This window comes from Lolium rigidum, chromosome 3 (assembly GCF_022539505.1).
Source record: "Lolium rigidum isolate FL_2022 chromosome 3, APGP_CSIRO_Lrig_0.1, whole genome shotgun sequence".
NCBI classification, from domain to species: domain Eukaryota; kingdom Viridiplantae; phylum Streptophyta; class Magnoliopsida; order Poales; family Poaceae; genus Lolium; species Lolium rigidum.
In genome coordinates, this window is record NC_061510.1 from 276275462 (window position 1) to 276290076 (window position 14615).

The window sequence follows — 14615 nt, forward strand, 5'->3', positions numbered from 1 at the left end:
GAACAGGGCGTCGGGCGGGGAGATGAGCGGAGGCAGCAGGCGGGCGGCCTCGAGCGGAGAAAACGTCGAGCGGGGTCTCGCCTGGAGATCGAGCGTCTGGATACCGGCGCGGGCGAAGTAAACAGAGCAGGCAGGGGCGAGCGGGCGGAGCGGCCGTCGACGCGCAAGGAAATCTCACGGCGCCAGCCAGGGAGCAGGGGCCAGCGAGGGCTTACCAGGGGCCGGCGCGGGAGCTCGAAACCACGAAGCAGGGCCACGCGCGGAGATCAGCAGAGCGGGGCGGGCATGGCCGAGAAGAGATCGGGCGGGGCGGACACGGCCGGGAAGAAGATCGGGCGGGGCGGGCACGGCCGAGAAGAAGACCGGCGACGGAGACGGCCGGACGGAGAGCGGCGGCCGGCGGACAAAGAACGGCAACTACGGCTGGGACAACGTACAGACTAGGACCAAGTTTTGCTCTGATACCATGTTAAGGCAATATGCTTGATGTATTACCAGGGGGCCAAAGGCCACAATATATAGTACATGTACAGGTGCACATATGCAGAAAGCCCCGTAACATATGGGGAAACTACAATAGACAGATATATACATCTAACAATATCGTCACCGGCATCCCTCTCTCCCTCTACGTTACGCCGACATTATTATTATTATAAACTCGCGATTAACTCAAAATTAATCATGTACTTATCAATTTAATATTTTGCAGAAACAATGGATCCATTCCATCGAGACTTCGAACAGGAAGACATGGTCGAGGACATAATTCGTGCAGCCGATCTAGAAGCCGACCGAGAAGCCGACCTAGAAGTTGGCCTAGAAGCCGACCCAGAAGCGAACCGTGAAGCGGACCGAGAGAAGCCGACGGCTCCGTTGATGGAGAAGCTGAGGGCTCCGGTGATGAATAAGCTGATGGCTCCGGTGATGGCGAGGTATATATACATGTATATGATCAGTAGAGCCATTAATGGAATTCTATATGTACATGTATATAAATTAATTAATGTTTATTCTCTTAGACCTCCCAAGATAAGTTGGACAAACGAGGCCCAGGAAAGCAGTTGGGAAAAAATGACCACTTCATCACCTTCTGGCGAACCGATGGAACCCGCAAAGGCCGCAACGATATTTAGAAATCAGTGTGGGGTTATGGTTAGGGATCGCATCCCGATCAGTATTAGAGAATGGAACAAGAGCAAGAAGGTGCCCCAAAATGAGTTTATTTCCGATAGGTTCAAAGGCAAGCTTTTTGACAACCTCATAGCACATTTCACCCTGCCAGAATTGGAATCGCAGGTTGAGATGGACAAGCAGAGGGAGAAAGTGAAGAAGTGGGCTCTTATGAAGATGGGGGAACTATTCCGGCAGTGGAAGAAGTGATTATGGGCAACTTATAAGAAGGACAAGAAACCTCCAAAATTCTAAGGCTAACTAGCGAACCAGGAGCATAACTGGGATGCATTTGTGGATTACAATACCTCAGAGGATGCTGAGGCATTGTCAAAGAAAAACAAGAAGAATGCAGATGAAAATGAATATCACCATAAAACGGGGTGAGGGGGCTACAAAAAAGCCATGCCTAAGTGGGCTGAACAAGAGGCTGAGATGTTGCGGAAAGGGGTCACTTCAGAACCCATCAGAGAAAACTGGTACTTGAGGGCTTGAAATTGGTTCGTTGCACATGGGTGTGAGTATGACATGCGAACAGGGAACCTTGTTCAAAGTGACAACAAGGTTAAGGTACCCAGGAAAAAATATCTTCAAGTGATGGCAGATATTAAATCGGGGAAATTAAAGTTTGTTCCCGATAGAGAGAATGACATGCTGACATTGGTCCTCGGGAATCCCAAGGACGAACAAGAGGCCTCGGCCCTAGTTATCCGTGGTCGATTGGGTTTCCCAGCGACGCGGAAACTTATAGAATCCAAGCGAGAGCAAGGCAACGCCAGGAGGAGGTGCAGAATGACCGTTTATCCCAGTTCCAACACCGACTTGACCACCAGCAGTAGGAGATTGACGAACTTAAAGGACAGCGCAATACCGTCGGTGAAGCAGCGTGGCTGACTCGGAGACTCCACCTGACGGTCCACAGATGATAGATGGCGGTCCTGGCTACCCCGTGGATGGAATCATGGAGCAGACACGTTTTGATCTCTATCATGAGTTCATGAACCTATCTCTCAAGGTGGCGGTCGGCTTTGTTTTAGCTGCATTGGGACTTGAAGGTAAGCCGGCACTATGTCATGGTAATGAGATTCCAGCAGGCTATGCTCGTGTCGGGGTGGATACCATTGTACCGTCGTTTGAGTCGTTGGAGCTTCAAATCCCTAGAGGTGAAGGTCAGGGTACACTCAGATAAGTACTGGGTGACATCATTCTTTGGGCGAAGAAAAACGTCAAGCTTCTAGGCTGGGTACCCCCTACGAGTCATCGCATGTCACCATCACCTTCTCCGAGTCATCGCAGGTCACCATCACCCCATGAGTACGACCACTATATCCCTAGTCCATCTCGATCTCCACCGCCGGCTCAGATATCCTCGCCGCCGCCTACGCCCACTAAGACTCGGCAGCCACCCAGTACTAAGCAGAAGCGTGACAAGAGTCCTGTCCGCCGACTGTCACCCCTCCCAATAGTACCAAAGGTTCCTCCCCCCGTGCTTACGATCGTACTGAAGACGAAAATGAAGCCATCACAAAGAGCGAACTGCATGCACATTTTCATAAGGAAAAACCCGAGCCCCCAGTGCCATACACCGAGAAGCAAAAACAGTATGCTCTCGATTTTCTTAACACACGAGAAGAAGGATGACTATACACGCACGCTTGCGAAGGTAATTGTGTAGAGCAAAGAGAAGACAAGTGCTAGCAGGAGCAAATCATCAAGTGAAAGTGCAGCCAGGAAGAAATCAAGTACAAAAAGTGCATCCCTCAAGCCCCAGCAAGCGACAGAGAGCAGAAAAACAAAGGACGTTGCCTAGCTCAGAGAACAGGCCAAACAATCGATTCCACCCCTCTAAGTTTTAGATGTTCCCTTGGTGTACTAGGGACATGGTGGTTTGAATATAGACGCAGCTGCGAAGCTAGCGCCTCAAATGAATTGTACTGTGGAGGAATTGCTGAGTTCCCAAGATACTGCACTACCCTTTGCTGATATAGCCCCTAAATTTGTCTACGGGGCCGACTTGGTCGGCAAACAGAGGCTGGAAGAACTGCCAACGCATATGCGGAATTCGCATATGTGGTACGTTGATGTGTGCAAGGTGGACAAAAATACATCTGGCGAATATTCCAGAAGAATATTACTTCCGAAGGGAGGATCTCCATATTGAGTTATGCGAACTCTGGCAGTTATTCAATTTAGACGCCCTCGACAAATCTCTCATGAGTTTCTATTGCTTGTACGTTGTTGACTACATATAAGTTCATGTTTATTCAGTTGTTCTTGTTTATTGCATATACTCATTATATCCTTTTGTACTCTATTATGCAGAATGAAGATTGAGGAATGCAAAAGAAGGCTTATAAACAATATTGGGTTTATTGACCCATATAAAGTACGTCATGACACGGTAAGGGATAAAATCCAAGAAACGGGGGGAAACCTGCTAACGTTTTTAACGGAGCAACATTTCTGTGATTCAGTATTGTTTCCTTACAACTACAGGTGAGAGTCTTACTTTGTTTTACACATTCAATTTTTTTACTCGATGTTAAGTGTAATTCATGACGTATATATAAGCATGTGCAGTTTTCACTGGATTCTGCTAGACATTCAAGTTGATAAGGAAATAGTTGACGTAAGGAACTCATTGAATAGAGGTCTGGAAGGGTTCTGCAACTTGCAGGACTTGCTTCAGAGGTAATTCCAATCATTATCGCGCTATATTGATCTCTTTCGTGAGATATCAATTAATTATCCACTCATTCAATCATTCTTTTTGCCTGGCAGGGTTCGGAGAAGCTTCAAGAAGGTGGTTAAGGGTAGTAACTTCACAGAAAAGCTAACATTTACTCATATATCGTGCGCCCAGCAGCCACAGGGACAAATCTATGTGGATACTACGTTCACGAGTCCATTCGCATGTTAACCACTGAGAAGGACGATCGTAGATTCAACGCAAGCAATACATTCACAACTTTAATTTATTACCGTCAAAATTTCGTTATCAAGATTGATATGTTCATATTCATCTCATTTTGCTATATAAGTCGACTTCATGCGGGAGAAGCTCCAACCACAGCAACACATACTATGAATTGCGGAGGAACTAGCGGGACTTCTGATGAGAGAAATAATAGACGATAATGGCTTGTTTAGTCCAAATAGGCGTTTCTGATGATCCCCGTGTAATAGTTCGAATACACAACAGGCTCTAGTCCCGGTAGTCGTGAGCTCCATGTATATATGTAAGGGGAATCTACAAATAGACTTTTGCTTCGAATATTTGTTTGCTCGATCTATATATAATACATGAACATGTACAACTTGTAGTAGCGGACAAATATATGTAAATTATTTTGAAATGAAAATAATGAAATAAAAGGGGACGGTGGCGGGGCTGGGGGGGGGGAGGGGTGACTGATACACTAAAAGAGCAGTGTCCTGCGGCGTCACGTAGAGGTCCATTTGTCCCGGCCTGTGTTACAAACCGGGACAAAAGGGGGTGACCCATGTGCGCCCCGCGGCGGGCACGTGGTGGATTTTATGTCCGGCTGGTAAGCGGGCCGAGATAAAAGGGGGGCCTTTTGTCCCGTTGTTCCGGGTGGCCAGCCGGAACAAAAGGCTCTAACGGACCGTAACAATAGGCATGTTCTCCACTAGTGATCGAACTGTATGTTATAGTACCATACGAAACTCGGTTCCATTGAAATGGGTTTGATAGATTGCAACCAATCTAGATATTGCCGGTATGATGTGTGGTACAGACTCAAATATATTTGCTAGAATTTTTTTAGCAATTTGTTTGAACATTTTAGATTGTTAGTTCCACAACAGTTTTCCTTCGGCCATTTGTACATGAAGGTCCGCGTTAATATCTCTATTATGTTTATTTGACCGTGGGTCCATCGATCTCAAGAAAAGAATAAGAGAAATAAATTTATACCCAAGATATCAGGCCGTACTTTGAACACATATAATCTCGAGCAGTGGCTTACTGTCGCTGACCATATATTTGGTTTAATGAACATTGCGATACAGTGTAAACAAAATCAAACAGAATCATGTTGCCTTTATCTGCTTTCTCATTCTCCCTAGACTTTATGTGTTTTCCTTGAGTTGTGAAGGTCGGACACTAAGGTTTGCTGAACGCGCAAGACAGCTATCTGAAGCTTTTTTTTTTTTGAATGAGGCAAAAGCTTTGCCTTTCATTGATATAGGAGAAAAGAGTTGGTCCTTTTATGAGGAAAACTGGCCGAAAAATTGTTACAACACGACACTACACGCCAGCCCCGAGCGCAATAGACGGAGGCGAAAGACCGGAGCCACCGCTCCAACTACCACGCCGATCCCAAGGCCGCGCCCCGCCTGGCCGAAGACGAACCCGCCTCCGGCGAACTACCAAAACACTCCACAAACCCCTCTGTCCGGTGGACGTCCAAAGCGAGGCTCCAAGAAGCAAAGAGACACAAGAGCGCCGCCCACGCCCGATCCCGCGAGGGATCTAGGGTTTCCCCCGGAGAGCCCGGGCGGAGATCAAGAGACACACCCGCTTCGACGACACCTTCAAGAAGGATGCGGCGCCCACGGGCGTCACCATCGTCGGTCCTGGCCGGCCGCCAAGACAAAGCTTTCTCCCAGCGAAGAGTCCCAAAATCTCGCGCCCGCCCAACAAGGACCGGCACAGACCACCACCTGCATCCGCCGGATCGCGACCCCCGAAGCAACGCGCCTGTAGCCAACGGAGCACCGCCGAAGAGCACCGTGGGCGCCGCCGGAACGCCACATAGAGGGGTCGCCGACCAACACCAACATGGGGCTCGAGGACGAATGCCGAAGCCCACAGACAAGAACTCCTAGATCTGGCCGCCACGCCACCCACGCGGCCACCGCGGCCGCCGCACCGCCGAGGATTCCGGGCCGCCGTCCTGTCGCGCCCCTCACCCAGCTCCTCCTCCCAGGGACTCGCCGCGCCCGCCCTGGCCCCCACACGCCGGCGACGGCACTCCACCAAAAATTCCCGCTTTAAATTGTAATAATCAACTAAACCATAACTAAACCAGTAAATACATAATTTACCTTCTGAGCTACAGGCAGAACATCACTTTGGGTGCCCCTAGCAGGAATGATGCACTGGAACTCCTGCAAGACATGCAAGGCAGAATGAGCGATCGGTGAAATTACAGGACGGCAGGCTGATGGGAATTTACAAGAAATGCAAGGAATGATGCACTGGAACTCCTGCAAGGCAGAATGAGCAACACGCTGAAATTACAGGACGGCAGATGGGGAAATTACATAGCTAAACTAGAAGAGATCTTTGAACAGAACTCGTCTCTTCTTGTTTCTATATAAATAATTAGCCAAAGGAAATGGAGCACAATATCAACTGGTATGGATCTTCCTACTATTATTGATATAGCCAGATCAAATGGGGATATTCGCTTTGGCTCATAGCAGCATTTGCTCCCGTTGTGTGAATCTACGTTTCAAAATGTCAAGAAATTATAAAAATAAAAAATTTCATGTAAATCTACACATTTTATGTTTGTACAGAAGTTTTCAAAAAAAACTAAAAAATTATGTGGCTCCTGTAAAAAAAACAAATTTTGATGCTATAACACGACTACGTACAAGACATTTTTTTTTATCTTTTTTGTACACACCACATAAAATGTTGTTTCTCCAAGAAAAGTTGTGCACTAACATAAAATGTCACGTTGTACACAAAAAAAATTATGTCAGAATTTTTTGACATTTTTTAATTATTTTTTACTTATTTTGTATAATAGGAGCATTTGCTTCTATGGGCCAAAACGCGGCCTCCGATCAAATGCTCCAACAATAACATAAATCATAGTGTAACTCTAGCGAAAGAACCAAATCCTGAATGAGCTCCATACAAAATTAGATTTTCCACGTGGCACCATGGCACTACTAGACGGAGATTTTCCAGGCTAACACACATGTACACTCGGTGTTGCAGACCAGTCGGCTCGGCTAACAGTACATGCAGGTGGAGATAAACTCCACGAGCAGTTCCTCCATCTAGGGCTGCAAGTGGCAGAGTTTGCGCGGGACAGTTTCTTGTCTGAATAGCACAGTTTAGTTAGATGTGGAATTAAATTCTTAGTGCAATTTGCACTGTTCCATATTGCGGGATAATTGGATAAAGTGGCAGCGCTTCTGTACACCTTCATCCCGCTCCGCCAGCGGCACAACGGAAATCCATCAGACCCGCTCTTAGAGCATCTCCAGCCGTCTCCCCGACGAGACCCCCGGCAACCTCTTTTTTCACCTTTGGTTTACACCGTCGCTATGTACGCGGTGGATGAGCGTCAGCAGGCCACCATGAGCTGGCTGCTGGAAAAATGGGTCTCTTCAGGCTAAAATTTACATCTATCCAGCGCTAAATAGCGTCGGATTTCGGCCTAGAAAGCCCCAACGGCTAGAGATGCTCTTACCATGGCCACGGCCGGGTAAGAGGGAACTGCCTTTCTGAGCATTGTGGCTCCCACCACCAAGGATATTTTTTTCTTGTAGGCAAAAAATACTGGTGGGTAACAGTATTTTGGAAATACTGGCAAAATATCGACCGAGATTTTCAAACCAATTAATTATTCCGTTCTAAATTTGTAATAAAATTGATCAAATTATTTAAGTATCAAAAAAATCGTTCAACAAGTTTTTTTTTGTGGTACGATTTCTGCCAAAATATCAAAAAATACCGGCCGTGAAGCAAAACCCTGCCTACATGACACGAGCCTCTCCGCGCGAGATACAAAGTAAGACTCGTCTTCTAACCGTAAGATGCTGCAGAAACCCTTCGCTGACATTTGTTTAAGTACCTCGCCTTCCACGCGGCATTAGTTAAGTATATTGAGCTGCAGAACGCGAAGTTAATTTAGTAGAGTAGCTCAACAGTTGCTCAGCGGTGCACTCTACTTAAACCCTCGAATGCACCACATAGATCAGTCACAAGCTGATCAGCGCCACAAAGAGAGCATCCATAGCCGAGAGAGGAGAGCAATGGCGCCCCAGGTTCCGACTATCGAGGTTCCCACGGATGCTGAGCTGCTGCAGGCACAGGCTGACCTGTGGCGACACAGCCTCTACTACCTCGCGTCCATGGGGCTCCGCTGCGCCGTCCAGCTCGGCATCCCGACCGCCATCCACAACCTCGGCGGGGTCACCTCGCTGCCCGACCTGCTCACCGCCTTGTCCCTGCCCCCTAGTAAACAGCCGTTCCTCGGCCGCCTAATGCGTGTCCTCGTCACGTCTGGTATCTTTGCTGCCAGTAACGACTCGGGCGTGGAGATCTTCCGCCTGAACCCTCTGTCCCAGATCCTGGTTGATGGCGTCGTCGCCGACGACCACCACATCCAGACATCCTTCGTTCTGGCCGTGACATCGCCGCACTACACTGAGGCCGCGCTGGGGCTAGCCAACTGGTTCAAGAAAGAGGTCGTGGGGCCGGTGCCGTCGCCGTTCGAGGACGTGCACGGCGCGGCGCTCTTAGACGAGAGCACGGCGCTCCTAGACAAGGATCTCGACGCTCTAGTCAATGAAGCTTTGGCCGCCCACGACAACCTGGGGATCGGCGCGATCATGCGAGAGTGCCATGGCCTCTTCAACGGGCTTGAGTCTCTCACCGACTGTTGCGGCGGCGATGGGACGACGGCGAGGGCCATCACCAAGGCCCATCCGCACGTCAAGTGCACCGTGCTGGACCTTCCCAAGGTGATCGACAAAGTTCAGTCGGATGGCGTCGTCAACTATGTTGCTGGTGACTTGTTCCACACCGTCCCAAAGTCTCAGGCCGTGATGCTCAAGGTATGGCATATACATTGTAGACCAATGGGAACTATATATTACCATGTCTGATTATTACCCAAAAAATGCATTAAATTGCAAAATTCAGAAGATAATTAATTGTTCTCATTTTTTGTGTGTAGCTTGTGCTGCATCACTGGAGCGACGAGGATTGCGTCAAGATCTTGGCTCAGTGTAGGAGTGCCATTCCTTCACGTGAGGCGGGAGGGAAGTTGATCATCATAGACATTGTGGTTGAACCTTCTCTCGGACCAATAATGTTTGAGGCCCAGCTTCTGATGGACTTGGCCATGCTTGTGTACACAAGAGGCCGTCAGCGTAACAAAAATGACTGGCATGAACTCTTCATGAAAGCAGGGTTCACTGACTACAAGATTATCAAGAAACTAGGAGCACGAGGTGTCTTCGAAGTCTACAAGTGAAAGGTTTCATAAAAAACATCTATATATCACCGAAGAGCGTGCTCGTAAGATATGCAAGTCTGTAGTGTGTTTTGTTTACATATAGATATGGTGTGCTTGAGGAAGGAAGTAAAGGGAGTATACTGCTTTATATTCGTAAAGAAATTACTAAGGCTCAGCAGCTTAAGTTTTAAGTATGGTTATTATATTATCTTGTATCTTTTTTTCCAGAAGTATTATTAATATTGTTGGTGTGCTTGTGTACGTATTATGTTTGTGTTCTCCATTTGGGCTTTGGCAGTGCATGCTATGTACTTCAAGGATATCACGCACTACTATTAACTAACATGGCGGCCTTCACAAATTTGAGGGCATTATAGTAATCATATAATGTGAAGTGGTCATTTCTTATCCTATGCTAATATTTTCCCCTCTAATTACCTCATTCATTGCAAGCTACTTGACGGTTTAGGTGAAATAAAATAAGTTTTACGAAAAAACGAATGATATTTTTTGTCTAAAGGACCTTTCTATATTGTCATTTCTAGAGTTGGGAGCACATCAACCCAGTAACCTGCAAATCCACATGGGCACTACATGAGTTAATTGTCACGTCCTTGACATCATAGGCTTGTAGCGCTAAACTTTTTGGTTGCCTTTGGCATGGATATGCAGAGCAATCTGGTATGCTTTTTCACATCCTCTTCTTGCAACTAAGGTAGCTAGGCTTGCACTAATTTTTTTTTTGCATGTAAAACTGAATTCATTTTTTTATAATAGGAGGGAAAACATGCAAATCCTAGACTAATAGACCCTCAAGCACTCGTTTATTGAAACCCGAGTCTCCTTCACATTAGCCTCCATTAATGCTCATATTAGTGCCTAATCACTAGTTAGCTAAATTTTCAGGGTGTCGCTTGTAATCCCGAAGTGCAGGAGATTGTTGTAACACCTATCAATGTGAAAATAAGGAGTATCGAGTCATAGGAGCAAGAGGGTTAATATATTTATTCTCTCAAATGAAATTATCACTATTCCAGTTTTATATGCACTAAACAAATAAAAAGAGCTATTATTACTTTCCAATATCTCTTAAAACATGGTGACACAATATAAATCGCAAATATGAGAACAAGTGAAGTAACATGAAACAAAGGAAGATAAAACAAGAGAGAGATTTTGCAAGCATGAAGAAGAAGTACTGTGGTGCATGAGTATGCTTGAATTCTATCATCAACATGGTGACACAATATAAATCGCAAATATGAGAACATGTGATAAGTGCAAGATTCAAGTTTTATGTTTGTAAAATCTTTTGATAATTATACTGGTATCACATTCTAAAATCAAGGCGAGATAATTTGTTCATACTCCCCAAGCGAGAATATCGTTTGCACGCTCGACAATAAGTACAAGTGTGTACTATTTTCTTATTTTTCATGACATGAAGTTAGAAACAGGTGCTAGTATGTTAGCTCTTGTTGTGACTAAGCTATAAAACCATTCCTTTTTGTTATATCCCTAGCGGGGTGTATAAAGAAGGTTACAAACATGTGGTGGTGTTAATTTTTTTTTTCACTAAGCTAATAGCACTACAAGATCCACGCCAACTAATGCACACCATTCCCTCTAATGTTATATCCACTAGGTGCACAATTCTAACATCAATAACGAAGAACAATATGGATCTATAGTATATGAAATAGAAACATAAATCAAGATTGCATCTCATTAGATCATCTCCTAATCATCAAATATACATAAGCAATGATGCACTAGTAGGAAAAGCCTCATCAGTGGCGCACCAAAAATGGATTCTGTGGCGCATGGGAGGTGCGCCACAGAAACGTCGCCACAAAAATAAGGTTTCTGTGGCGCACCGGCCCATGCGCCACAGAATTAAGGTTTCTGTGGCGCACGTGTTCTTAGGTGCGCCACAGAAAAGCGTGCGCCACAGAATCTATTTTTGGTGCGCCACAGAATTTGCTTGTATTATACATGATTTTGTGCTGCCTGCTATACACATGCAGTTTATAGACAGCAATATACAGATATACAGGTTATATACAGCAACATTCAGATATAATATAAATATCATGTACATTGCACAGATATAACATAGACATCATCATCACATTACTTAGAGCCCGATCGAGATACATATATAGTGGCAAGTGTCAAATGTTTTGCATACAATTCTTAATTCGTACAAAATTCACAATTTCGAGATACAAAGTAGTCTTCATCCGGTTCCTCCTTTGCTCCCTCATCTCTACCCACCAGGCTCGCTTGCATCGGGGTCCTTCATCCAGTTCCTACTATGATGAAAATGGAAGAAAGTGAGACCAACAAGTCCGATGCACAAGAGAAATGGAATAAATGCCTCATACATTGTTGGTCAACACAAATATTAACATTCAGGGACGGTGTAAGTGAGACCAAGTCCGATGCACAAGAGATTGATATTTGTGCTATCTTACCAGGCTCACTTACGCCGCCCCCGAGTGTACGGTGGCCAAACATTTTAATCATCGGCATTTTGAAAATCTCAAAGCAAATGGAATGACAAAATGGAATAAGTGTCTCATACATTGTTGGTCAACACAAATACTATGGTCAGAAACCATAGTTGCAGTATACACCGCATGATACTTTGCGAAGGGCCCCCTTCCCCGGTCGCCTGTTCCGTGAACGGGTGCTTGACGACACAACGACGCCGATCTGCCTCTCCGGCGCAGAACCACGGCAGTCCCTCGCCGATCCAGTGAACGAGTCCTTGATGCAAAGACCGTGTCGGCCTGCCCGGCATTATGCCGGGCCGTGTTGCCGCGCTTCGGTCCGTGTGTCCCGCGCCTGCCTCTGTTCGCCTTCTTGCCCGGTGAACCAATAGATCTGATCGTTGGAATAAGGAAACCGATGACGGCCGGTCGCAAGATTAAATTGCGATCGGCCGTCATCGGCTTCCTTATTCCAACGATTAGTCTATTCGTTCACCGGGCAAAAGGCGAAGAGTGCAGGGCGCCCGAGACACTGGTGCTGGAGCACGGCAACAGGGGTCGGCATGATGCTAGGGAGGCGGACACTGTCTTTGCATTAAGGACTCGTTCACGTACTGGACGGCGAGAGAAGAAAAGTGGTGATGACCGGAGAGGCAGGTCGGCGTTGTTGTCTCGTCAAAGACTCGTTCACGGAACGGCGGCCGGGGAAAGGGGGGCCCATCTACAAAGTATATTGCGGCATATAGGTGACCAAACATTCTAATCATCGGCACTAAAATGGAAGAAAGAGCCAAGTGGTATCTCAACTAGATATCATATGCCTCATACTTTGTTGGTCGAAAGAAATATTAACATTCCGGGATGGGGTCAGTGAGGCCGAGTAGAATGCACAAGAGATTGATATTTGTGCCATCGCACTGGGCTCACTGGCCCCACCCCGAGTGTACAAGTGACCAAACAATTTAATCATCGGCACTAAAATGGAAGAAAGGCCAATGCAATTAAGAAGTAGCTAGTATGAACTAAATGGAATGCCTCATACTTTGTTGGTCAAAACAAATATTAACATCCAGGGATGAGTAAGTGAGGCCAGGTAGGATGCACAAAATATTGATATTTGTGCCATCACACCAGGCTCACTTGCTCCACCCCCGAGTGTACTAGTGATCGACCAACCATCTAATCATCGGCAAGTACAAAAACACCAACAAACCAGCAACCATGGTGACATAAGTCAAGATGCTCAAACACACATAGCATGCATGGAGCGAGATGCTCCAAAGGGATTATTCATCACTTGGTATATAGACCAAGTGATGCTGGCAAAAGAAAGGCCAATCAAGAACCGAGTAAATCCAATAAGTGATAGATGTGCCTAAACAAGCAACAACACATAGCATATCCCAGCCTAACCGAGATGAGACAAGTCTTGGTAGCCAACTCGAATCACCTAGCACCACCTAGCCTTTTAAAACCATCGAAGCAGTCCTTTTTCTTCAAAGGATACCACAGTGGCATTCATTTACATGATCCCGTATCGTGGATATCTCTATTTTCATCAAAGCCAACAAGAAAAGGATACCACAGTGGCATTCATTTACATGATTCCCTAATGTGAATATCTCTATTTTAGTATACCATCATAAGCATTCCATTTAAATCACACATTTTAGTATCTCGTTCTTATCCAAGTTTTTGCCTCGGCCTTTGCATCATTAGGCTGAGCCAAGACATCAAGCATCTGGCCAGGGAGCATTCTTTCTTTTTAGGGAACTATATGAACTATATGCACATGATCCAGTAAGCATCCCCACTAATCAGAGCATTATAAGCATAGTAGCATACCATAAGCTCACAAGAATCCATCATTTTCATCTTCACAAGGATACCAAAGTAGCATAGTAGCACATCATAAGCTCACAAGAATCCATCATTTTCTTCACAAGGATACCACAGTAGCATACCATAGTAGCATTTCATGCATTTAAATGAACCAGTAGCATCAAAACCAACCAAATGTCCAACTAGCAAGCAATACCAAGTGAGCAAGTCTTCATTACCTTGTACAGGTTCAGAAATGGGTTTATTTCCAACAAAGGATGGAAATCAAATTGACATCATTGAATTAAATTGAATCATTACCATCACATGGTTCATCAATAACAAGTGGCAGTAAACCTCCACAAACAACAGGTACATATGATCCAGTAAGCCACACAAACATAGCAAGTGATATAAGTTGACAATAACCAACACCAATATGTAGTAGCAGCATAGAAGTGTCACTGATATAGAACACTCCAATAAGCATCACTAGCTCACCAGTTAATGGTAAGCAAGTACAGAGAGGCATAGACAATTTCTATTGCTTAAGACAAGCAATGCATCCAGAGCAGCAGCAGCACAACCTAGCATCCAGAGCAGCAGCAGCACAACCTAGCAGCAGCACAATGGAAACTAGCAGCAATGCATCCAGAGCAACAGCAATGCATCCAGAGCAGCAGCAGCACAACCTAGAAGCACGAGCATTTCGTCGAGCACTTTGTGCTCGCGCGGGAGAGGAAGAGGGAGGGGAGGGGAGGGGAGAGAGTTCACCGACGACAGGGGTGGAGGAGGAGGTTGACGACGACGGCCGCGGTGGAGGAGGAGGAGGACGCGGCGGTGATGACCCACAAGTATAGGGGATCGCAACAGTCTTCGAGGGAAGTAAAACCCAATT

The 14615-nt window shown here is 46.0% G+C and overlaps 1 protein-coding gene across 1 annotated transcript in view; it reads left to right on the top strand.

Moving 5' to 3' along the window:
• Window positions 1-8193: 8193 nt before the first annotated feature.
• LOC124699542 (probable O-methyltransferase 2) overlaps window positions 8194-14615 on the top strand; it is a 68015-nt gene continuing 61593 nt past the window's right edge. The window contains exons 1-2 of the mRNA XM_047231831.1: window positions 8194-8997; window positions 9120-9407. Of these exons, the coding sequence (XP_047087787.1) occupies window positions 8194-8997; window positions 9120-9407 (1092 nt within the window). The remainder of the gene's footprint in view (window positions 8998-9119; window positions 9408-14615) is intronic.